This window comes from Saccopteryx bilineata, chromosome 3, assembly GCF_036850765.1.
Source record: "Saccopteryx bilineata isolate mSacBil1 chromosome 3, mSacBil1_pri_phased_curated, whole genome shotgun sequence".
NCBI classification, from domain to species: domain Eukaryota; kingdom Metazoa; phylum Chordata; class Mammalia; order Chiroptera; family Emballonuridae; genus Saccopteryx; species Saccopteryx bilineata.
In genome coordinates this window covers 6831563-6856737 of record NC_089492.1, presented here as the reverse complement: position 1 = coordinate 6856737, position 25175 = coordinate 6831563, and the positions used below count along the sequence as shown (strand labels likewise).

At 57.0% G+C, this 25175-nt stretch overlaps 1 protein-coding gene across 2 annotated transcripts in view; it reads right to left on the bottom strand.

Moving 5' to 3' along the window:
• NDRG1 (N-myc downstream regulated 1) overlaps positions 1 to 19890 on the bottom strand; it is a 48411-nt gene extending 28521 nt beyond the window's left edge. For both annotated transcript variants that reach the window (XM_066265621.1, XM_066265622.1), the window contains exons 1-3: positions 19749 to 19890; positions 7123 to 7202; positions 4560 to 4595 (exon numbers count right to left, since the gene is read on the bottom strand). In XM_066265621.1, the coding sequence (XP_066121718.1) occupies positions 4560 to 4595; positions 7123 to 7185 (99 nt within the window). In that variant the 5' untranslated portion in view covers positions 7186 to 7202; positions 19749 to 19890. The remainder of the gene's footprint in view (positions 1 to 4559; positions 4596 to 7122; positions 7203 to 19748) is intronic.
• Between the last annotated feature and the right edge of the window lie 5285 nt (positions 19891 to 25175).

The following is a 25175-nucleotide window of genomic DNA, read 5'->3' as shown; positions in this document are numbered from 1 at the left end:
GGGCGGGGTCATAAAGCACCTGCCAGCCAGGATATTCTTGGATTCTGGAATTCTAGCCAAAGAAAATAAGCCAGGTCCCAAAATACTCCCACCTACCCCACTCGTCAATTCTGCAAACAGGACTGCCCAGAGCCTGATGCCAGGCCTTCTCTGCAAAGCCGGAGCACACAGTGTCCCGCCTGTGGCCACAGTGTCTCCGACCAGCAGCCCACCTGTCCCCCTGAGGGTTCCAGAACCTTGCCCAGCGGCAAAAGCAGTCCCGGGAGCAGCCGGCAGAAATTCACACGCCCCTGCATCAATCGATTTGTCCCAAAACAGGCCAAAACAAACAGCCCACCCTCAGGTGATGTCAGCCAGGGAGAGATAAGGCCACGAGGCCATCTGCTCTGGCAGCCTCGCTGTCTCCTGGGACAGTCCACCCACCCAGCAAACTGGGCGGCAGACCCCTCCCGTCCAGGAGCTTCTCACTGCGGCTGAGCCCTGGGCGGTGCTGTGTATTTTGATTCATGAAATTATATCTATCTATCTATCTATCTATCTATCTATCTATCTATCTTCCTTGACTACTTTGGGAAAGGAAGAATGAGTCTGCCTGGGTGACACACAACACTGGAACACCACATACTTCCAAAGTGTTTGAAAACACGGGCTGCTTTGGGACACACGCAATGAGGCAGCGCTCAGTCCTCACAAAGAACGGGCTAGACTGGGCCCCGTTTCAATGGGCGGGGAGAAGCAACTAAAAGAATAGGTGAAAGCAGGTCCCCACTAAGGCGCGTGGACTCCTGTGTCCCACACCAGCTCACCCTCAGTGGGTTGACATTAGCCAGTCAGAGCTCTGTGCAGATTACTCGCCCGAGCAGATGTTTTCTGACAGGAAGTGCCAAGGGGGGCTGCCACCTGGTCCGCAGGGCCTAGTGTGGCCCCTCCGGGTTAAGCACCATGGTGACACCTCGTGGTTGAGAGAACCGAGCTGGGTCAGGCAGAGTTGGGTGCCATGGGGCCCCTGCACAGCTGCTGGCCATGGGGGAGCCTCAGTTTCCTTATCTGTAAGGTAGGGACGATGGCATAAGTCCCACAAGACTCAGTGAGAGGGCAGGGGAGAGCCTGGACCTGGTCTGATTCCTCAGAGGACACCAATGTCCACAGCAGCCAGGAAACAGTCATTTTGCTCCTACGGCTGGTAGATCTTGGGGCCACCCTTGACCAAGGCTCTGTCATTCTCTGCTGCCAGCCCGGCATGCAGTGACCACTTAGGGGCACAGAGAACATCAGTCGTCACGCTGCACTGCCTCTTCTGAGGGACACCCTTTGGCCATGGTTTTGGAGACTGCTGGAAATCTGGGGGAAAATCCATAAATATCGTGAGTCAGCTAGACTGAGGAGCCAAACCCCAAGTCACAACAGTTTTAGACGAAGATCTTGGAACCAGCCTTGACAAAGTGTCATTCAGCAGTCAGACTCAGCTCCATCCAACACCGTGATTCACTTGGAAGGCTGCGCGGAGGGCCGGCCTACAGGAAGAACTCGTTTCACCCCTGGCTGGCTCAGAACCCAAGTCAGAGGGGCCTTTGCACGTGCTGCCAACTCTGCATGGACCAGTCGGTGCCTAGTCTCAGGTCCCATGCCTGGCTTCACCTATCGTTCAGGTCTCAGTCAATGTCACCTCCTCCAGAAGCCTTCCCTGACCCCTCAGCCTAGGCCACGCCCATCACATCAGCCCGCAGGCAGACACGAGCATCTTCCAGGCCCCTACGCTGCTGGAATGGCTCTGTCTCTTTGATTTTTCACCTTTGTTTTGCCTTTCCCTCCTAGGGAGTTGGAAGGTGTGGCTCCAATTAAGCCCATTGCTGGAGTTCACACCCCAGCCCTCCCCTTTCCAGCCCTGCGACCTCAGACAAGGCACTGGCTCCTCTGTGCTCCGGGTTCTGCATCTGTAACATGGGTACAAGACTTGTTTCCAGCATTACATGAGCAAAACGTGTGACACCCTCAGACTGGTGCCTGGGCTGTGTGCCGTGCTCACTAACCCTGAGCTCTCTGTCTGGAACTGAAGGTCCTGACAGCAGGGATCACTGCCTCTCTTGCTCACCACTGTGTCCCGAGAACCTCTGACAACCCCAGGCACAGAGCAGACATTTATTAAGGAAACGGAGGCTGCACACCAGCTCTGGGGCTAGCTGAGGGCTCGGCCCAGGCTGGTCCGCGGGGTGGGCAGACCTCATCCTGCCTCTCCCAGCTCCTCTCGGAGGCTTTCCTGTGGCCCTCGGGTCCCTACTTGCTGAGGTCCTGAGGGTGCAGCGCCCTTGCCCAACCCAGCCTGAGCAGCCTTCAAGTCACCTGCCCCGGCATTCAGGGCCAGAACTCCTGGTCGCTTCTCTACTAGCTACCGGTGCCCGGGGACGGGGACTCACAAGGGGGCTTTGCGAACCATCAAGAACAATACAAAAGCGAGGAACGGTCTTCACAGGGAACAAACTGTGTTCTCTGGTTTCCAAATCAATAACCAAGATTTTAAAAAATCTCCATAAATCACAGGATCCAACAATTCCACTTTGGGGCATATACCCAAAAGAATGACAGGCAGGAACTCAACGAGGTCCTTGTACACCCATTATTCACAGGAGCCAAAACGGGGGAAGCCGTCCAACTGTCCACTGACAGATGAATGGATAAAAAAAAATGTGGTTTCTCCATATAATGTCTGAAAGAAAAGGAGATTCTGACCCCATGCTACACTATGGATGAACCCGGAAGTCGTTATGGGAAGTAAAATAAGCTAATCGCCAAAAGATAAATGTTATATGATCCCACTTACGTGAGACACTGAAGGAGTTAAACTCATAGAGACAGAGAGCAGAACCGTGGCTTCCAGGGGCTGGAGGGAAAAGACACTGGGACTCAGTGTTCAATGGGGACAGCTTCCGTTTCACAGGAAGAAAACAGTCCAGAGGACAGATGGTGGAGGGGGTTGCCCAATGTGAATGTGTGTCATGCCCCTGAAGGGTACACTTAGACACGGCTCAGAGGGTAAAGTTTATGTTAGGTGTAGTTAACCACATACATATACACAAAAACAAACAACAACAACAAAAAAGCTCCCAATAAAGTTAGCAGGCAGGGTGAATTATTGACTCAACACTGAAGTGGGAAATCAACGTCAACAGGGACCCTGTCATTGTCTCCTCTCCACGGCCCCTTACACAAGACTGGAGTGACGCTCCCCACCTCACAGATGAGGAAACTGAGGCTGAGGGGAAGTGAAGCAACTTGCTCTGCATCCAAGAGCCAAGGAAGGGCAGACGTCTGCTTGAACTCAGATGGATCCTGGTACACCCTTTCGTCACACGAGCCCACGTCTCTAACACTTCTCTCAGTCTTTCCCCTTCCTTCCAAGGGCAAGGCCAAGGTTCCCAGCCTCTGGATATGGGTGGAGGGCCAATCATTATAAAAATGAGGTCCAGGGGGAAAAGTGGAGTTGCTTTGGGGGGGGGGTTGCAGAACAGATGCCAGAGACGCGGCGCTCAGACGGGCTGGAAGCTGGGTGCTGTGCAGGGAGGTTCAGGGGTCCAGGGGGAAAAGTGGAGTTGCTTTGGGGGGGGGGGTTGCAGGACAGATGCCAGAGACGCGGCGCTCAGACGGGCTGGAAGCTGGGTGCTGGGCAGGGAGGTTCAGGGGTCCAGGGGGAAAAGTGGAGTTGCTTTGGGGGGGGGGTTGCAGAACAGATGCCAGAGACGTGGCGCTCAGACGGGCTGGAAGCTGGGTGCTGTGCAGGGAGGTTCAGGGGTCCAGGGGGAAAAGTGGAGTTGTTTTGGGGGGGGGGTTGCAGAACAGATGCCAGAGACGCGGCGCTCAGACGGGCTGGAAGCTGGGTGCTGGGCAGGGAGGTTCAGGGGAGCACGGCAGCCTGCAGCCACCTGTGTTTGCTCCTCCTCTCTTGTCCTATAAGCTCACAGACCCCACTGTGCTAAGCCTCCCTGTCCCACCCCCAGGGCCCAACACAGCCTGGGGTGCACACAGATTTTGGGATAACTACTGAGTCAAAGATTGACGTTCCTGAGATTCCGACCCCGCCCCTCAGCCGGAAGAGGCCAGCCTACCCTGTGAGAGTCTGCTCTTGGACAAAGCTCGAAGACGCACCCACCTGCCATTACCCTGAGGCCAACCCTGAACAGGGATAGAGCCAGGGAACCACAGAGAAGGCCAGTTTCACTTCCCCAAGCAGAGCCAACAACATCGCACCTTTGCTTCTGTTCCCTCCCATCACAGGGCCCCAAGCCCACCCACTGTCTCCCCATTCTCCCCCTGCCCCAGAGCAGCAGTGTGGAAGGGGGCAGTGTCTCCCTCCTGCTTCCACAGGAAGTGACTGACAGGCTTCCTGGGCCAGAACACCAACCAGCTTCTACCCAGGGAGAAGGAGCCAAGTGCGGGGACTGGCTTCCTTCTCTCCCCTCACTCCCAATGTCTAAACAGCGGTCTGCTTCGAACCCACAGAAGGAAGAGGGAAAGAGAGAGGGCAGAGGAGGGAGGGGAAAGGGGGGTCCGCATCTTCTACTTGCCTGAACATCAAACTCTTGCAGGAGGCCACTGATGGTCTGTGGAGAGACAAGAGAAGTGGTCAGTTTCGTCGAGTTTCCTTGGGCAGAGAAAGAACTCACCTAACACATAGACTTCTCCAAGCCCTGAGTCTGTATCTACCTCCCTCCTCCGTGAAGCTTCCCTAGAGCCTTAACAACAAGAGACTCTCTTTTTCATCTCAGAGAACTGTCCAGCAGAGAAGTAAATACATTAGTGTATTCCCTTTTTGACTACAGCTTTGGTGAAAGACAATCTGAATCAGGTCTAAGCTGACCACAAGTTTGTGAGATACAAGACTTCACTGGCCGGTTAACCGGTCTCCCAATCTCCACCCATGTGCTACCCTTTTAAATCTGTCCTTAAATTTCTTCCCTGGCTACCCAGGATCTGGATTAAAATTCAGTCTCTCCTGGGTGGACACGGAGAACAGAGATCTCTAAGCATTTCCCTCAATCTTACAACTCTGAGTGTCCAGCCCAAACTCCATCCTTTCTAAAGCTGGAGCTTGGAGCACGCATAGCCAACAGTATGAGTTAGCATACTACAGAAACAGGCCCACCACCTGTTTCTGCAAATAAAGTTTTATTGGAACGCAGCAAGCCCATTCCCTTCCATATTGTTATGGCTGCTTACACGCTGTGACTGTGTGTCTGAGCAGTGGCAGCAGACTGTATGGCCCACAGATCCTAAGGTAGTTGCTGTTCGGCCCTTTACAGAAAACATTTGCGGAGCCCGAATGCAAAATTGTTAACAAGCGGTTCTGCAGCTTCCCTGGGCTTCTAAACCTGGCGTGCCACCCGCCCAGGCAATCCCCTTCCCATCAGAGGTCAGTTTCTGTATCTGTAAAATACAGAATGAAAGGTCTACGTTATAATGAATCTGAAACAGAGAGTTAACTGAACAGTCAGTCCGTCCACCAAGGGCAGCTGGCCTGGCTTTGGCTCCATGCCCCACACGTTGTAACTACGTGACAGAGGACAAATTCATCTCCATGAAACTTCACTTCCTCTTCTGCAAAGTGGGAACAATCACAGAACCTGGTATGTAACTAACCGCAGTCTCATCCTGTCCGTTTGCACGAGAGAACCAGTGAAATGTGGCCGGACCGGTGACAGGCATGCAGGGCGTGGTTCCTGTATGCTAATTACCATTACTTTCGAAAGCAGTTAGTTGACCTTAGAGTAACTTCACCTTTGAGCCTGAGTGTGACATTTTTTTTTTTTTTTTTTTTTACAGAGGCAGAGATAGACAGGGACAGACAGACAGGAACAGAGAGAGATGAGAAGCATCAATCATCAGTTTCTCGTTGCGCGTTGCGACTTCTTAGTTGTTCATTGATTGCTTTCTCACACGTGCCTTGACCGCGGGCCTTCAGCAGACCGAGTAACCCCTTGCTGGAGCCAGCGACCTTGGGTCCAAGCTGGCGAGCTCTTTGCTCAAGCCAGATGAGCCCGTGCGCGACCTCTGGGGTCTCGAACCTGGGTACTTCCGCATCCCAGTCCGACGCTCTATCCACTGCGCCACCGCCTGGTCAGGCTAAGTGTGACATTTCTTAAAAGATGCATCATCATAGGCAGTTTTGTGGCTCCGTAAGAACTGGGATGAGAACACAGTTTAAATATACAATGTCGCCTGACCTGTGGTGGCGCAGTGGATAAAGCGTCAACCTGGAAACACTGAGGTTGCTGGTTCAAAACCCTGGCTTGCCTGGTCAAGGCACATATGGGAGTTGATGCTTCCTGCTCCTCACCTTTCTCTCTCTCTCTCCCCCCCCCCCTTCTCTCCTCTCTAAAATGAATAATAAATAATAAATAAATAAATATATCATGTCACCTTTACAGCAAATGCAAAGGCTTGTGGCAGCCATTGTCAGAAAAGGCAGTCTAGGATGGGTCCTGCCAGCCCAGGCTACCTACAGGGGCCAAGGGTGACTGTTTCCAAAGGGAGGCCAGGCTGACACACCAGACACGGTGACTGTTCCCTGCCAATAACCCACTGCATCCTCACTCCAGCCCCCTGACGCAAGCCCTCGCGGGGCACTGGAGCACGGGGGGGTGAAGGGTCTGCTGCTGCTGGACACACAGCCGTTGGGTGCAGCCAGGACCTGAACGCAGGCAGTCTGGTCCCAGTGTAAGCGCATGGCCTTCATCAACCTCTAAGCTGTGGGTGGACAGAGCCCGTGGGCAGTGAGCTTCCTGTTGCATGTTCTAGAACCACGGGATGCTAGAGGCAGGGGGCGCCCAGGGGAACTCTAGTTCAGTGCCCTTACTTTACAAACGGGGTCAGTGAGGTGTGGGCAGCCCAGAGAGTGGACAAGCAGCCTGCCCGCAGTGCCAGGGCATTCAGTGGCCAACCTGGGGCCTCAACAGGTACCTCTCGTCCCTTTGTGTTCCTGGACAAGGAGACCTGTGGGAACGAGGAAGGAGTGGACACACGTGTGTGTGTCTGTGTGTGCATGTACGTGTGTGTTCACACGCTGCACACATGTATGCTCACGTATGACGGTGCCAGTGATTGGTAGGAACCGGGAGCATCTCCACTCACCTCTGCTTTCTCCACCAGAGGCTTCACCTCGGCAAGGTCCACGTCCTGCAGCTCCCGCGACATGTCCCTGCTGTCACTGCCTGTGTGTGAGGGGACAGGGCCAGGAGGTGAGCACTTCTCCCTGAGAGAGGCTTCCTGAAGGAAGCAAGTCTGAGTCTGGGAAACGAGGCCTCGCTCTGCCCAGCAGCCTCCCCCCCAGGCCGCACGGCACAGGTCCCCGGCCCCTCCCGCCCACAGCGCCAGCCCGGCCTTGCCCCTGCGACGGGACACGGAGCCTCCTGGACACGACTGCCTTTCCCATGGAACAGACGGACCAGCTCTCAAAGCCAGGTCCCCACGCCCCGCCCAGGCCCGCCCACCACACCCAGGACGTCGCTGGCTGCACGTTAGCAGGAGAACCGCATCACTGATCCCAAAGTCGGGCAGCCCTAGGTGGACAACCAAAAGGGGACAGGAGATCACGGGATGCCCACCATGGGCAAGCATGGCACACCCTTCATCCTCCTTCACCCTCAAAGCACCCCAGCAGATGGTGACCACAGGGACACTGCACACCCACCCTGTGCAGGGCTCCGGCTACGTGCTCGGGGGAGGAGGGGCAGGCAGGGAAAACCTCAAGCCCAAGACCTGCCACACTGAACGGTCGGTAGGATTATCAAAGAAAAAGAGCGGAAGTGGCTGGGCAGGGCGGGGCGGGGGCCAGAGGAGGTCCTCGTTCGCACTGACAGGGGCGGAGCTGGAGGACCGAGAGGTGACAGCCGCAGAGTGAGCAGGGGACAGAGATCCAGATGGGGGACCGCTGCCGTGATCCACTCCCCGGGGAGTGAGGCTTGGGCAAGACCGTGTACTGAGCACGCTCCTGGGAGGTTGATCCGGGAGCTGGGGATATAAACATTTATTCCTGCAGATGGAAAGTCCAGCTAGAGGTGTGAAATGCGCACCAGCACTGGGCGAGGCACAGAGAACCCAGGCGGAGGGCTGAGGGCCACAGCAGGCAGAGGACAGGGAGAAGGAGTGACAGGAGTCCAGGTCGTGTCCCGTCCCCTGCCCCCCCATCCGTGTCTCCCCCCCCCCCCACCCGGTTCACTGACCCTGACCTTCTGCAACCTGAATCGGGAAACCTGCTGGAAACCAGCCTGACTGAGACCTTCACGCTAAACACTCCCGAGCAGAGAGCCAGGCCCCGAGCTACCCATGGTCCCACGGATGGACGGAATGATCAGAGAGAGCGCGAGCCTCTGAATTCTCAGCCCAGGCGCACCGGTCCGAAGAGCCAGCTCCCCGAACCCATAAGGACCTTTTCTGTGAAACACCTGTCAGAGGTCAGCGGGCAACAGAGTCTGCACCACCCCCCACCCACCTCGGTGCCAACTCGTGGCATTGCGTGGGCAGGCCCACTGGGATGCTCTGGTCTGGGGCCCCAGTAGATAACCAGCCCCACAAGAATGCCTTTTATGCAGCCTTTGCAGACCGAGCTCCAGAACATTCTGCAAACAAAGTCAGTTTTATATTTGTGTGCATTCCTGGGCGGCGGCCAGCTCGGAGGCCGGAGGCGTGCAGAACCGAGGTCAGTTGGCTTTGCTAATTCAGCATGTCCGTGGTCCCGAGACCCTGGCCTGAGAGACACCTCGCCTACACAGCCTCAGGAGCCTCCAGAGGCCCAGGCAACGCCACCCCTCCCGCTGAGAGCCAAAGGACTTCACCTTCTAGGACTCGGGCTGAGAGGGGGGCTTCCCACTGTCCCCTGGGTGGGCTCAGACAGGCCTTCTTCGGCCCCATCCGTGGGATCCCAGGACAGGCGGCCCTCCTCGTCTCGCTGCCTGGCCCACCTGCCACTCCCAGCGTTACACTGGGGTTTGCAACGTGAGGCCGCAGCTCACTTGCTGAACAGATGAACAGTTCTGTGAGGCTTAAACAGCACGGCTCGTGTTTCAACTCACTCTGAGGGGATCCTAACCCACAAGACGGGACCACCTCGGAAGCAAGTCCGCATCGTGAGGACTCGAGCCCATGCTGCAGTCCCGCCCAGTGTGGTCAGTTCTTGGTTTCCAGACACTGCGATCACGGTAGACCGTCAGTCCCCCCGGTCCCCCCACTGTCCTTCGGAACAGGAAAGGGCCGACTCCAGCCTTCACGATTCCCCCAGCGTGCTCCTGGTGAGACCTCTCTGCCCCTCACTTCCTCTTCCTTCCTACAACCCAGCTTCCCTGACCACCTGAGGCAGAGGCGACACACTGGGCAGCCTCCCTTCAATATCTGGGCATTGCTGACTTGGGGAGCAGGAGGGGCCTCAGGGAGCCTCTCCTCATGCTGGGGGTCATGGGGAAGCTCAGAGGTGAGGCCACTGAGAACCAGGACAGTGTTTATGAAAACGAGGGGTGGTTCTGTCTCCCAGGGGACACGTGTCACGTCTGGAGGCACTTTTGATTGTCACGACTGGGAGACGCTCTTGGCGCCGTGGTGGGTGGGTGACCACGGATGGCGTGCACAGCGCAGTGCCCAGAGCAGAATTCTCCGGCCCCAGCATCACAGTGCTGAGGGGAGACACCCTGGTCTACACCAGGAAGCATCCAGCAAGCACCCCGGGACCCCGAAGTCTGCAGGGAGACTGCAGGCAGCAGAGGAAGCCTCTGAACGCTGGTCCCTGGGGCTGTGGGGGCTGCAGGCCGGCCAGTCCGCAGTCAGTAAGTGTGAATGCCCCGGGAGGGAGCCTTGGGCGGGACCTCTATCTCGGTCACTGCTCACAGTGACCAAGGATGCCCAGACTGGCTGTAGAGTGTGCCCTCTGCACCCTGACCACCACCCCTGTGCCCCCCAGCTGCCAGTGCTCCCCCTGCAATGGGCAGGGAGACAGCTAGGCTGCCCCATCCTGTCAACCTGGGCCAACTGAGGGCCACCCCTGCCCTTGCCAAGAGTCGTTCCCTTGACCAAACAACTCTACAAACTTTTATTCCCAAAGCCATTTGACTAAAGGAAATCTTAGATGGAAGTTCAATATAGAAAAACACACTTATAGGGGGAGGGGGAGGAGGGGAGCTGACATGCTTTGAATAAAGCTGAGGAACAGGGCCTGACACCCCCCAGCAGCCCCTGGGGCTTCCCTTCCCTACCATCTTCTTCCTACCCCATGAGGCAAGACCTGTCCCCAAAGACCACCTGGGTTCAGGAAGCTCCATTTGAAACAGTGAGTTATTCGGAGGCGGTTTCCTGTACTAGGTTCTCAGGTGCCCAGCACTGAGCGCCCTACCATGTGATAAATCAGGGACATGGCCATAAACTAACAGACCCAGTCCTGCTCCTGCGGTCCCCCAGCTCCCGCTCATCAGGCCAGTCATAACTGTCCTGTCCCCCCTGCGTTGTCCTGGCGGGTGGGGTGGACATGGCCGGCCGCTGTATTTCCGGGGTACAGCTTCCCCCCTGGAACAGCTCACACTGGGGCAGATTCTACCTCGTGGTGGAGGCTGGCATTACAATGGAGGACAGGCAGGAGCCCCAACCCCCCCCCCCCCCCGCCTCAGCCCACTGGATGCCAAGAGCACACACCCACCCTCCCCACACCCGCTGAGAACGAAAACCGACTAGGGACTTTGCCACATGTCCTCTGGGGGCAAAATCGTTCCTGGTTGGGAATCACGGGTGTAGGGCCGTTCGTGGTACAAACCCAGAGAATATCTGTTAGATACAATTCTTACTTCATCTAGAGTGCGTGCAAACACACACGCACGCACATGCACACGCACACGCACACACCCACTATAAGTTCACCGTAAGGCTGAAGTCCCAAGGGTCTGAGTGCATGCTCAGTCATGGCACAGTCAGCTCAGACATGCGGCCAACATGGAGAGGCCTCAGATGCTCACACGCTTCCTCTTGGCACAATTCTCTACAGGGTTTAAATTCAGAACCCCACGGTCACGAGGCTCATTCAAAGAGGCAACTCCCACGGGAGACGCTGCCTTACGGGCGACATTGATCTCCTTCACCAGGAGGGACGGTGGGGAGGCGGCCTGGTTTGGGGCGCTGAGGCTGCTGCCCCCCGCCCGCCCCAAGCACCACTTGGAGCCCACACCCCGGGGTCGCCCCCGCCCCCACCACCCCTGTGCCACACTTGGCCCAGCAAGTCCTCTCCCTGGGCTGAGGCCAAGTGCTAGACACCAGCTCCCGCCCCTCTCTGCCACCTGGAAAGTCCCAGTGCAGAATGTGGGACCGAAAAGAGCCACAGCCATTGTTTAGCAGACAGGGGGACAGGGTAAGGCCACACGGGCACCAGGATGGGAACGCAGCGTCAGCCCCAGGCCTCCCACTGCGCCGTGCAGGATGGCGGACGGCAAGGCCCCTCCAACCTTGTCCCCAAGAGGCGCAGACAGAAGCCCCTCCAGACATGCAGTTAGGTCAGGACAGGGCCGCTTTCGCTAAAACTCTACTCGGTACCAAAACCTGGGTGCAAGTCACCCCACCAGCTGCCAGCCTGGTTCCTACCCCCACTTCCTCTTTTCCCACTGCCCTCCCCAGGAGGAATTCAGAGAAACCCAACATCAGACAGCTGAAAGGAGGGGGAAGACTTGATAGTCAGAACGGGATGTCATCATTGATTAGTTCTGTGATCCCTAACAAGGTATAGAACCTCTCAGCCTCGGTTTTCTCATCCGTAAAGTGGGCACAATAGTCCTCTCCCAGCAAGTACCTGTGAGGCTTCGACACTGGCACATAGAATCTGGTAAACAGCTTTCCTGGTTGTCTCAGAGGCCCAGGAACATCTACGAGGAGGACACAGCCCTTGTTTTACACACGGCCAGCCTCACAGTGGCCCAGCACAGACGGGGACACACAGAAGGCGTTCAGCAAAGCCACGAGTCCCCAACAGTCGGACCCAGTGCGCCACTGTGTGGGTCTCCTCTCCTTTATCGCCGCTGGTCAATGAGTAACGAAGGCCCAAGGGGGCTGGGTGAATACCTTTCCGGTTCAACAGACTCAGGAGACAGTCAGCAATTAGCTGGACCTCCTGGGTTCCAGGAGAAGCCAAGACAAAGATTTGCGGGAAGAAGGGAAGGCCGTGACCCCGAGGGCCAGAGGGCAGCGGGCAGAGGCATCTCAGCCAATCTGAGGCCACATGAGAAGTGTCAGCCAGTCACCAGGGAGGTGGGGGGACACACAGCCTGTGGCTCTCAGAAGCCTTGGTGGAGAAGCAAGAACACTGGCTGTGGGATCAGGGCGTGGGGACACTCTCTCTCTCTGGGCCTCAACTTCCGTCTGTAAAACATGCAGCTGCGTTCCGTGCACATCACATGGTCCATGAGAAACTGGGGGCGGATGGGAGCCCAGGCAGGAAAGTTCTGCACGAAGACCCTGCCCAGCTCCGCTCTGCCTGGCAGCCCCTGCTCTGCTCCTGACAGCGGACCCCTCCCTGCCCACCAGACGGGAGCCTGCCTGCAGCTGGGGCGCTTCTCCACCGAGCCACCGAGGGGCACCTGTCCGCACACGGTCTTCAGCAAGCTCTCCCCGGCCCCCGGAACCTCCACGGGGTGGGCCAGAGGGGGAGGCCAGCAGAGAGACACCCAGGGCATGTGCTGGGGTCTCCCCGAGACAGCCACCCCAGCAGGACCGGCCACAGGAGGCCACAGTGAGACCCCCACAGACCCACCACGATAACACCACCAGGGGCCACTTCCTTTCAGCATGGCAGCAACCTAGAGGACAGGCCCCATCACGTTCACTGTCTCATGGGTGGGGAAACTGAGGCAAAGAGAGGTTGAGAAATGTGCCCCGAATCACCGAGCATCAGACTGACACAGGTTAAAACACGAGAGGCTTAGCTGACCACGACTTCAGCTTGCCCTGAATACGTACACCCACAGGGAGGCTGTTCTAAGAAAGGGAGGCTTTTCCTCTGTGTGTCACCCAGGGAGTCACCCGCTTCCCCCTCCACCCTCCACAGTCACCACTGAGCCGCCACCAGCAGGCCAGGCTCTGGGCAAAGTCCCCATCTTAGAGTGTTCTATTCTCCCCGGAGGGCTCCTGTTGTTGGTCTCCCCCAAACGGCCAACACCGTACTTTGAAGGGGTGCTCACTGCGCTGTCCAGTGTGCTCCTCAGGGAGCCCCTGGGAGGGGGGGCGTCATCACTCTACGGATGGCTGACCCGGAGCTCACAGCAAAGGCTGACGTGACTTCCTGAAAGCTTGACCCCCCCACCACCACCACCGAGGGAAAGACGACGGAAAACTCACTCCTTGGATAGGGTGCAGGTGTGGAGGGGAGGGGTGGGCAGACCACAGCCCCCCGAGTCCCTCCTGAGTGCAATAGAGAGAGAGAGGGAGGCTCAGAGACACTGTTGACAAGTTTGTCTCGATTGCAACTGTCAGCAACGAGCCCAGACTGTGTCCTCCCCGCCGCACGCCCGGCCTCAAAGCCACAGGGAAGTGGTGTTCTCTCCGACACACTGGGTTCTTTTTTTTTTTTTTCCTTTTTGAGAGAGAGGAGGAGGGGGAGAGAGAGGGAGGGAGAGAGAGAGGAGCATCAAGCTGTTGTTCCACTTAGTTGTGCCAGTGATTGCTTCTCGTATGTGCCCTGACTGGGGCCCTAACCAGTGACCTCTGGGTTCAAGCCGGCGCCCTTGGGGGTCAAGCCCAACCTGTGACCTCAAGGTCAATCTGGTGACCTCAACGTTCCAGCCCAAGCTTCGCTCCGTCGCGGCCCCAGCCAGGGCCACCCCACATCAGTGGTTAACTTTCGCGGACCAGCACGAAATTCCCGGCGGACCGGTGGTGGAAAACCAGGGATGCAGAGAACAGAACCGAAAAGAGGGGCGAGTGAGGGACTGATGCGCGCTGCTGCTGTCCGGCTCCGCCACTCCCTGGAAGGTTCCAGAGAACAGCCCCGTGTCCACGGGAACCTCAAGGACAGTCGCCTCGGGGGCACGCCCTGGACGCCCCAGCTTTCTGTGGGTCTGTGGGACGTTCTTTGTCCTTTCTTTGCCAAAGAGGTTTTGACATCAAGCGACAGGGCAGTTCACGGGTCTTCCTGATGTTTTCTGGACATTCTGGAACTCAAAAGCTCCGGGGAGTGCGCGGAAGTGGGCGGCCTTAACTCTCAACATTTTTCTTATGGAATCGACCTAGCCAACAATTCGGACCTAGAAGGTTCTCCAGTTTAGGGGAAGGAAGGTCGGGAATAAGGCTCTCAAACTCAACCAAACGGCGCTGGAGAAGACACCGGGGTAGGAACGCCTCGAGGGGCCAGCGCCCTGCACGGACAGAGCCTGAAACTTGGCAGTATTCAAGAAGGAAGCCTCTGAGGTTGCAGGAGTGAAAACAGGATCACTGCCGAGCAGGCAAACGCCAACCTCCTCTGTTCCCCGGGCACAGGCTGGAGACAGAACAGGCCTCCTCTGGGCTCCAGGGAGCCCAGAACCAGCACAGACACGGTCAGAGAGAGGGGCTGGGACACACCAGCACGGAGCAGAAGGAGTCGGGGCTCAGCACCGCCCATGCTCTTCTCGGCAACGCTACCGGGAAACTTTCCTGTGGGTTCCCAGGGGAGTTTTGGCAGCTGGACCAGTCTGGTTGGCAGAGAGAAGGCGACAGTCTGAGGGCATATGTGTGCTAACCGGAAGCTCAAAGCACACTGGTCAGGGTACAGGACCTTTCTGTGAATCCACAGGAACAGGGCGAGCGGGTACTGGGCAGCCCACAGGATCCTGCGTGGAGAGCACACGGACGGGCCAGTGTTCGTGCAGGAAGTGGAAACAGAGTTTTCCTGCAAAACCCTTTCCCCAGGATGGGATGATTGCCACGCTGATGGGACCCTTCCTTCCGGACATGGTCCCCCTGCCCTCTGGGTGGCTTTCCAATCCTTCCTACACGAGAGGGATGGCCCAAGTCCTCCCGGAGAATGAAGGTTTCCCTTGAACGACACTGAGGACCTACTAAGTGCCGGCCCTCAGGCCTAATGGGAGAAGGGTGAGTAGAGAAACGCAGTCTAGAATGATCCAAGGAGGGTGACACAAGAACCTGGAGGGTGCCCAACCTGCACCCAGAGCAGAACATCAGGGACAGCTTTCTGGAGAAAGCAGGTGAGCTGAGCGATTCAAATGCAGGGAGGAGGGGGAGGGGGAGGGGGAGGGGGAGGGGGGAGGGCCCCCAGCTGGAGAGTCCTTTGAATCCCCTAATTCTTTTTTCTTTTTTTTTAGTTGTTTAGTGAGAGCAGAGGAGGCAGAGAGACAGACTCCTGCACGAGCCTGACCGGGATCCACCTGGCAAGCCCCCTAGGGGGCGATGCTCTACCCATTTGAGGCCATTGCTCTGTTGCTCAGCAACAGAGCTATTTCAGCAACTGAGGCAGGCCATGGAGCCATCCTCAGCACCCAGGGCCAACTCACTTGAACCAATCATCAAGCCATGGCTGTGGGAGGGGAAGAGAGAGAGAGAGAAGGGGAAGGGGAGGAGTGGAGAAGCAGATGGTTGCTTCTCCTGTGTGTCCTGACTAGGAATCAAACCCAGGACATCCACACACTGGATCAATGCTCTACCACTGCACCAACTAGCCAGAGCCTGAATCCCCTAATTCGTAAGAAAGCCTCTTGGCCTGACCTGTCGTGGTGCAGTGGGTCAAGCATCGACCTGGAATGCTGAGGTCGCCGGTTCAAAACCTGGGCTTGCCCAGTCAAGGCACATATGGGAGTTGATGCTTCCTGCTCCTCCCCCCTTCTCTCTCTCTCTCTCTCTCTCTCTCTCTCCTCTAAAATGAATAAATAAACAAAAATAATTTTAAAAAAAAGAAAGCCTCTTTACCATGTTCAGAGAGGACTGCCCAGAACCTTCGCAAAGCCAGTGGGGTGGAGCCGAGGGCCCAGAGGGGGATGAAACCCGGGTCCCCACCCAGCCCTCTACCCTGAGCCGCACCTGGGCAGAGAATGTACGCTTGTACAGAGGTGTCTACGGGTGCAAGGGGGAGCGGTATAAACAAAACGATGAACTCAGCACAGGGCACTCCAGATGGCAAAGGAGTCTCGCCTCCTCCCACCCCTGCGGAGAAGGAGTCTCGCCTCCTCCCACCCCTGCGGGAAGCACAGGCTGCTGGACAGAAAAGCCAGCAGGAGGGTCCTGAGGGCGCGGCCAGGGGCGGGGAAGTCAGAGGGGACCGAAGACACAGCCTCCGTGGCCCCGAATGACGGAATCTGTTCAGTTCTGTAGTGACAAATCAGACACCCCAGGACGTCCCCCAGGGCCCGGGCCTCTCCTCACAGGACACCCCCCGGGGGGCACTGGGTTCCGCGGCCACCCCGAGCGCCCCACCCCCTCGGCACAGCCTCCGCAGCAAGCCTGAGCTGACGCAGCGGGGGGCCAAGCAGGTGCTCACGGATAACCTCGGAGTCTGCAACAGAGACCGCCACCCAGCCTGTCCCTGTCTTCAAATGTAAAGAAAAGGGACAGCTAACAGGGCAGGCCTGGGACCAGTCTGAGACCAGGAGGCAGGAGGGGCAGCTTGAAATGAATGTGGGCAACCAGGTCCATGCTCCAAAGACAGGTCCGGGTCCCTGACATCCACGGCCGAGCAGAAGCAGATGCCTTGAGAACGTGGTTGGTGAGAATTATTGACGGGCGTCTACGTGGTGTCCCCGCAGCCTGGGGGCGCTGTTCTCAACTCTATGTGTCTTCATGAGGGGGAGGTTGTTATTCTCATTTTACCGGGGAGGAAACTGCAGCGCTGAGCCCCTAACTGCCTGTGTGCCCTTCTTCTTCCAGCAGGTTCTCCAGGCACCCCACCATGTATCAAGGAAAAGAACAAGGTCTTTCAAGCACGACTCTCCGGGCTCAAAGCTTGGCTCTCCCACTTTGAGCCCTGGGGCTACAGGCAAGTCCCTTCCATTCCTCAGCCTCAGTTTCCTCATCCATTCAATGGAGCCCGTGCAGCCCAGGCAGAGGGGCTGTGAGGACCAAAGGGGATGAGGGGACACAGCAGCTGATGTGGGGAGAGAGGTCCTGCCCCGCCCCTGCCCCATCCCTGTTGCAATCCTGGATGCTGAGTCACCACTCCGGCTTCCGGTAGGAGGCTCAGGGAACTTGAGTCACTCCTTGGATGGGATTCCCTAGAGGTGGGTCCCATAGAAGAAGCTTCAGGCCATCAGGAAAACACAATGGGATCTTTCTTCTCCATCCACACTGAGGCAAGCTCAGGCCTCCAGCAGAGCACCCCAGGGGCTCCCAGCTCTGTTCTGATCCATCCAACCGAGAGGGGGCAGCCCGAGTCCAGCCAGCAACCGCTCAGCGGCAGGGCGGCGGCCTTTCTCACTAGACTGATTCTGTTCATCACTCAAGAACACCGCTTTACATTAAAAATAAGTAAATAAATAAATAAGCAAACAAAGCATCACAAACATACTGTCTGGAAAGCTTCCTCACTCGAAACTCGGCCAGATCCAGCTGAGTTTTGGATAGCGCCTCTGACCACCTTCAATCCCCACCTGAGGGCCGCAGGGGAGGGGTCCGGAGAGGCGAGCTTTGGTTCTACCTGCGCCTTGGTGAATTGCTCCCTGTCTCTGGGCCTCAGTTTCCAACTGTAAAGAAGGTGGGCCGGGAGCTTGTGGGAATTTTTAGTCCCATTCCAAATGATGAAACCCACAGGCAGCAATCCTGGACTCGCTGGGTGTTCCAGAAAGGCTCTCAGGAGAGGAGACCCCCAACTGATGCTCATGGAGCTCCCTGGGAAGCCAAAGCCAACCTCTCACCGGAGACCACCTGGGGAACCGCTGGGGGAGGAGTCACACAATGCATTCAGTGTATGTATCTGAACTCCTAACCAAGTACGGGCCCGGGGCCAGGTGCCAGGTTGCTGGGCTGGCCGGCAAACCCTTCCTCCACACCCTCCTGCAGCTCATCCTTGAGTAGGGGACAAGGTGCCACAGAGCTAAGAAGTCACAGGTCAGGGGATACCCCCAGTTTTGCTCCTTATACCAGAGTACTACCCCTCCAGAGGTGTCTCACACTTTTTCACCCCCACCTACCTCGACACCACCCCGCTGCCAACCTGGCACCTGGCACCCAGGACTGTGGCCTGTGCCTCCCCTGCAATTCGGCCCTGGCTGGCGGGCCCCTTGAGGCAGGTGCTGGTGTTCGCTCTTGCTGTACCTTCTGTCAGTTCACCTTTGGGAAAATCAGTTAAGACTCCACAATCCCTACACAGGAGGAGGCTGGGCAGGAAGGTGTGCCTTGGAACCTGGTTTTCATAGCAAGAACAAGGTCTGTATTTAGATATTTTGTTCCTTTGAGGTGCCTAAGAAGCTTCAAGGCGGCTGGTGACAGTATGAGGGGACGGAAGCCCTCCTGTGGCCACTGTCTGGGTCCTCTTTAAATCTTCATTCTTTCCCAGGAACTTAAAGGGACCAAACAATCTGAAATGCCCAGGACACCTCTAAAGGAGAGCTGGTCTTGGGCACAAGATAACCAGCTTGTCCCCACCAGATACAACCCCCCCCCACACACACACTCACTCACTCACTCACACCCGCTGCCAGGCACCTCCCCCTTCCAGGGCGCTGACTGGTGCTGCCCCTGACTGTAGGGGATGTCTGACAAGAGGCAAAGGCAGGCGACAGACGGGAAAGTGGGGGAGGGGGTAAGGAAACCATCCACTAAAACCTAGCTTTGGCCACTAATTTGACAGCGGCAGTGACAGCGCCTTTCCCCTAAGCCAACCACGTTGCACACGCCCTGCCCAAGGCTGAATCAGAGAGACTGCGGCCGATCTCCGAGGAACGTCCGAGCAATTCCAGCTGTTCTCTTCCCTGGAGAGCAGGGCGGCAGGGGCGAGAAGGAAAGCGGGGGAGGGTGGGCGGAGACGAAAATGACGCCACTCCTAGCCCCAGCTAGCAAAGGGCCACCAGAGGCCCGCACAAAACACCCTTACGCCAGGCCATCTCTCCAGCGCTGCCACAGTTCCAACCCTGGGCCACCTCTGGGGGCGCACCCTGCCCAGCGGCGCTCGCACACACTCCCTCCCGTGCGCGTGCCATATGCGCTGTGACACACCTCGGACCGGTCCCCAACACACACACGCACACACACACACACACACACACACCACCCCAGCTTGAGGCTCATTCAGCCCCTGCCCCTCAGATGCATATCCTTTCTGGCTCAGTTTGGGAACCAGACACACCCACGCCCCCTCTCCAGCCTAATCTCCAGCTTCTACCCACCTCCTTTCTGCACGCGCGCGCGCTCACAATTTCTGCTTCCCCAGACACCCCACTCCAGCGAAACAGCCCCCACTTCCAGCGCTCTCCTGGCCCGCGCCTCCAGGGGTGAAAGGAGAATATTGGGAAGCGCGATCCAGGTGTTTGTTCCCTGCCGGCTCTCCACCGCCTTCCCGACCGACCCCCAGAAGCCCACCTCCCCGGATAAAGTAAAGAAGCGCGGAGACTCTTTTTTCCCCCTCTTCCCTGATCGGCAACCCCCAACTCCAGAGCTGCCTGTGCCCCAAAGCCTTCCGCACGCCCTCACCATGGGGTCGCCACACACCTGCAGCTCCCGGAGACTACAAAACGCGCGCAGTTCAGGAGTAGCAGTAACACCCAAAGGCGACCGACACCCCCACCCCCTGCCCAGCAAGAAGAGGGCATGGGGCTTACCTAGTGTAGAGGGAGAAAGGCAAAAGGAGCTGAAACTAGGCTGGTAATGCCAGGCGTGAATGGGAGAGAGCGACGTGGATGGGCGGGCGCTCAGTAGACTAAGCTCAGTAGATTAAGCGGAGAGCCAGGCGAGGTTTGTTTATGTCCAGGAGGAGGGAGACTTTATAAGCGCATGGCCCCGCCCCTGCCCTCGCCCCGCCCCTCCTCCAGGGCCCGCTCGCTACAGGGACACACCCCTTGCCCGCGCCCTACTCGGTCGCTCCTCCCGCTCCGGCCTGCGCGCTTCGCTCAGCTCTGCCAGAGCTCTGCCGGCGCCCGCTGGAGCCACCGCCTGTTGCGCAAGCCGTAGTAGGAGCGCGGCGGGGAGGGACCTCTGGGCTGGGGCTGCTGTTCCGCTCTGGAGTCCCCTCACTCGCCCGAAAGGCCGGGATCTGGATGTGTGCAGTGGACGTATGTACACGGGGCCTGCAGTTGTGCGTTTGTGCGCCTGTGCCTGTGCACGCTCATGTATTTGCATGTGGACTTACTTATGTGTGTCCCTGTGTGACCGGGGGACTCCCACTTCGGTCTCAGAATTTCTTCTTCCTTGTCCCCTCAGTGCCATGCACTAAAATCCCTTCGGGGTGACACCCCCACTTCTCCCAGGTCTTAACTTTTAAGGCCCATTTAGCTGCTTTCCATCACAAGAGCTGCCTCCTGGGCTCCTCCCACCAGGGACCAGCGAGCACCCTGCAGTCCTCACCCCGTTCCCCATCCCTGTTGCATTGTCTCTCCGCAAAAATCCTCAATCCCATTTAATCTCCTCCATCTTGCCCGCCCCATTCTAATGCCAGGGCAAGCCCCTTCCCCTCCACTTGCCCAGTTCTAAACCCACCTGCCCTTTTGTCCACACACACACACACACACACACACACGACCTTCTTGTCTCCCCAGGGGCCTGGCTGGGAAGATTCTCATCCCTTCCTCTCTTGGTTCCTGGAACTTACACTGAACACCCTTTCCACCCTTAGCTGTCCGCTGCTGCCTTGCTATTGTTTAATTATTGCCTTTGTGTTCTCAACCTTATTAGAATCCCCAGCAGAACTTTCTTTAAAAAAGTGAGCACTGGGGCTCCACCCAGGGCCAATTTAATCCGAACCTCAGGGAGGGCGGACCAGGCATTGGAGTATTTTGAAAGCTCCCCAGGTAATTCTAATGTGCAGCCCTGGTGAGAAACACTGCACTGGAGGAACATCATTGCAAATAGTAAAGGAGTGTCACCATCCCAAGCCTGGACTTAGTCATTGTCCCCAGACCCCCTGCCCAGCCTGGTATTTGCAGGCTCCTGTGCCCTCCCCACCCTGCCTCTTCTGACCATTGGACCTCTTCATGCCATTGGTCAAGGCTGGGGACTTGGCTCTCCTCTGTGCATCTGATTTACCTCCTTAGGCCCTGACGTCTACTTATTCTGTCATTCCACAAATATTTAGTGAGTCGAGTCACTGCTGAGCCAGGTTCTGTGCTCAGCCACTGGGAAAGGACTGAAAAAGCAAACTCCTTTCCTCCCGGGGCATACCCAAGAGCCCTGCGTCTCAATTTATTTGCCCATTCACGCAAGAAGGGGAAGCTGAGCTATCTCATGTGGTAACGGGACTGAGCACCTACGACGTCGGGCACCATGCTAGACATGGGGATGTGGTGATGACCGAAAGTGTGCCTCCTCCACAGGCACCCTCCTGTCAGATGACCCTCCCATGTCTAGCAATCTGTACAACTTTCTTACCCGCTCCTGCCCCCCCCCCACACACACACATTTCCCTTACCTCCACTGCCCTGGCTTTCAACAAACACCTATCAAGCACCCGCGGTTTGCTACGTGCCAAAGCACAGGGAGTCGAGTTCACAAGCCTAGAGGAGGCTGCCTGAATATTCCTTCAGTAACAAACGCAAACCCCAGTGTGTGGGCTGGAGAAAGGCACTGTGCCTGGTGAGGTTATTTCCTGCCCCTTTGAGGAAGTCTTTGGAGCAGGACACAGAGCAACCCAGACCTGCAGCCCGAGGGCCCCGACTTGCCCCGTGGGAAGCAGGGCTTGTGCTCAGGAGCCCCACATTTCTGGATGGCAATGAGTGGAGAACAAACCAGGAGGGAGGGGAGGGATGGGGGTTCCAGGAGCACCCGGAAGAGAAAAGAATTAAAGCAGTGAAGGAGAATTTTCTGAGCGTGGTGTGTTCTCAAACCCGGGTGAAAGGGGACCCTTGGAGCCCACACTCCGTCTCTCGTAAGGTCCAGCCCGGCCAGTTTTTCCTTCCGTGTTGCGCTGCATTGTTGCTTCTCTCCCTGAGCCCTGGATGTAGTGGTTTCTGCGTGCTTAGCTGAGGCAGCCACGGTCTAGGAAAGACTGACTTTGGTGTGGCCCTGGGTGCCCACACTGATGGAGGGTGCCCACACCGGTAGAGGATGCCCACACCATCACATCCCCCAGCCCAGGCCAGCTGAGGCAGCAGAAGCTTTTGGAGCCAAATGCAGGGCAATTGCATTGAGCAGTTTCAATTATTTCTCTTTCTCGCTGGTCAGCAATAGAATTAGATTGCTTAGTCCATGTGCATGTGCTGCAAATCCATCATAAGATGAGGCTGGGTTTTCTGGACGAATGTCCTCTGGACATTTCTATTTATTTAGCAATATTTTTTGTGTGTGTGTGTGTGGCAGAGACAGAGAAAGTTAGAGAGAGGGACAGAGGGGGACAGACAGGAAGGGATAGAGATGAGAAGCATCAATTCTTTGTTGCAGCACCTTAGTTGTTCATTGATTGCTTTCTCATATGTGTCTTGACCAGGGGGCTACAGCAGACCGAGTAACCCCTTGCTCGAACCAGCAACCTTGGGCTCAAGCTGGTGAACCTTGCTCAAACCGGATGAGCCCGTGCTCAAGCTGGTGAGCTTGGGGTCTCGAACCTGGGTCCTCCACATTCCAGTCCGATGCTCTATCCACTGCGCCACCGCCTGGTCAGGCAACAACACCTTAACTTTTATTATAGAATGCTTGAATGGAAAGGACCATAGGGATTAGCTAGTCCCAACCCTCTTCCTTGGAATAAGTGAGTACTCTGAGTTGAGACACTGGAGAGGCAGCTTGGGTTCATGGGAAAGAACACCTGATTTCGGTATTTAGGAGCTGTGTGTCCTTTGGATGGTTACTCCGCCTCTCTGTGGACCCATGTCCTCCACGTGCCCAGGGAGGAAATGGGTGAGGGGAGCCATCAGGCGTTTCAGCCACAATTCATGAGCCCACCAGTGCGGCCCTCTGTTCTCTCCCCTCCTGCTAAGATGAGAAAGTGTTCCTGGGAAACCAGCCTCTTCCGGCTCCAGTGCCGGGCTCCCTGTCCATCCCCTCCCTCCTCAGGCCCCTGTGTCTCCCTTTCTTCTGGGTCATTCTAATCAGCTAGCTCGCCTTCACTACAGTCTGTGACCCACTGGACCGATCCTGCCTTGATCCTGAGTCTCCCTCCCGTTCCTGGGTTTCATTTATCAAGTTCCCCACGGACCTCGCCAAATAATTCTACACAGCTGGTTCGGGAAAACAACAGCCTTCACACAACCGTCTCCCCTGCTTCCACCTTGCTCAGGTCCCCTCCCTGTCACCATCAGTCATTATCGCTGTCCTTGTCTCCTCCCATCTCCCCTGGCGTCCGGCACAGGGGCCGCCACATACACACACTGAGTAAATATTGAACAAGTGGAGCAAACACAGGTTCCGCTTTGACCTCTCCCCGCTTTCTGCCGCCTGTCCTGGACGAGGTAGGAAGGGAAGGGCTCCTTCTGCCTGCTGCAGGGGCCCAAGGAAAGGACCTCCAGCTGGGGGCCTGTGTACTCTCCCCTTTCTCTCAGGTCAGGCCTGGCCCATCGTACCCAGGTGTGAGCGGTGGGGGACAACCCAGTGCCGTTAGATGCTGGCCTATGTCCAGGCTGTGGAGAGAGTACCATGAGCATCAGTGAAGAGCTCTGCAACTTCCAGCCCATAGAAAATCAGCCTCTCTTCATTCCTGGTGTGTCGTGCTTTATCAGGGCGGCCATCACAAACGGAGGAGCTGAAAACAGCAGAAACCTGTGGTCTCACAGCTCTGCAGGCCAGATGTCCGCCATCAGCGTGTGGGCAGGGCCGCGCTGTCCCTGAAGGCTGCGGGGAAGAACCTCTCCTCGCCTCTCTGCAGCTTCTGGAGCTCCCGGCCATCCTTGGCATTCCTCCGGCTCAGGGCTGTATCCCTCCGGCCTCTGCCTTTGTCGTCACATGGCTTCTTCTGTGTCTCTGCCTGTCTCACTCCACCAGGCCTGTTGGATTCAGGCGCCCATCCCAATCCAGTTCGACCTCCTCTGAGCTAATTCATTGCCTCTGCAAAGACCCTATTTCCAAATAGAATCACATGCTGGGCTTCTGGGGTGGAAATGAATGTGGGAAGGACAAGATTCAACCCAGTGTGTGCTTTAACATGTACTTAACAAGTATCTGCAGCCTGTCGACGGTGAGACCGACCCACCCTCCTGCCCCAGCAGCCGCGCGGACGCAGCCCTTACCTAGCGTCCCAGCAGCCACCCTGTTTTTTTGATGTCTGCTCTCTCCATCCCTCTCCATCCTGTGCTAGGTGGTCATCTTGACCCACCTCCATCACAGGTCCTGCCTCACTAAGCCCCCCATTGCGCGGGTCGCCTGCTAAGTTCACCACCCCCTCCCGGCGTGGCACTGGACAGGGCCCTGCGCATGGCCGCGTGACTCTCTCCTCTGCCCGTCCCTGGGTCCCTCACCACCTTCCCTGGAATATTATACCCCTCACGCCTTCACCTCCGAATCTTTGACCAAGCTGGTTTCTCCTTCTAGAAGGTCCCCCTGCACCCCCTTTACCTACGGAGATTTCACTCATCGGGCAAAAGCACTGGGGTTGTTCACCGCCCATTCCAGCTCCTCCCTTCTGGCCCCCCCTCCCTGAAGTTAGGCATATCCGTCAATGAATGGGGAGCGGAAGTGACTTGTCTCACTTCTGGATGGGAACTGCAGTAGCCAGCATGTGATTCACCCCACTGTCCCTGGTCCTGCCCCAGCCACTAGCAACGATCCGATGGGGGGAGGGGTTCCGTCCCCTGTGACCTGGAGGGAAGAAACATGAGCAGAGCCCCCAGCTGACCCCAAGCCAACCTGTGACATGGAGAAGAAATAAACCAAGCCGGCTGTCGCGAGGATTCCGAGGGGTTTTGTCACTGCGGCCTGACCCAGCCCATCCTGACTGAGTCACTGTCCTCCGAGGCCATGCCACGTGTCAACTCCTCCAGGAAGTCACCCCCCTGCCCCCCACCCCTGGTTCTTCCCGACCAGATTCACTTTGTTTTCAATCCAGACTTGCTGAGCATTCACAATCCATTGCGCCCTGGGTGAGGGGCTGGGCAGAAACACTGGCA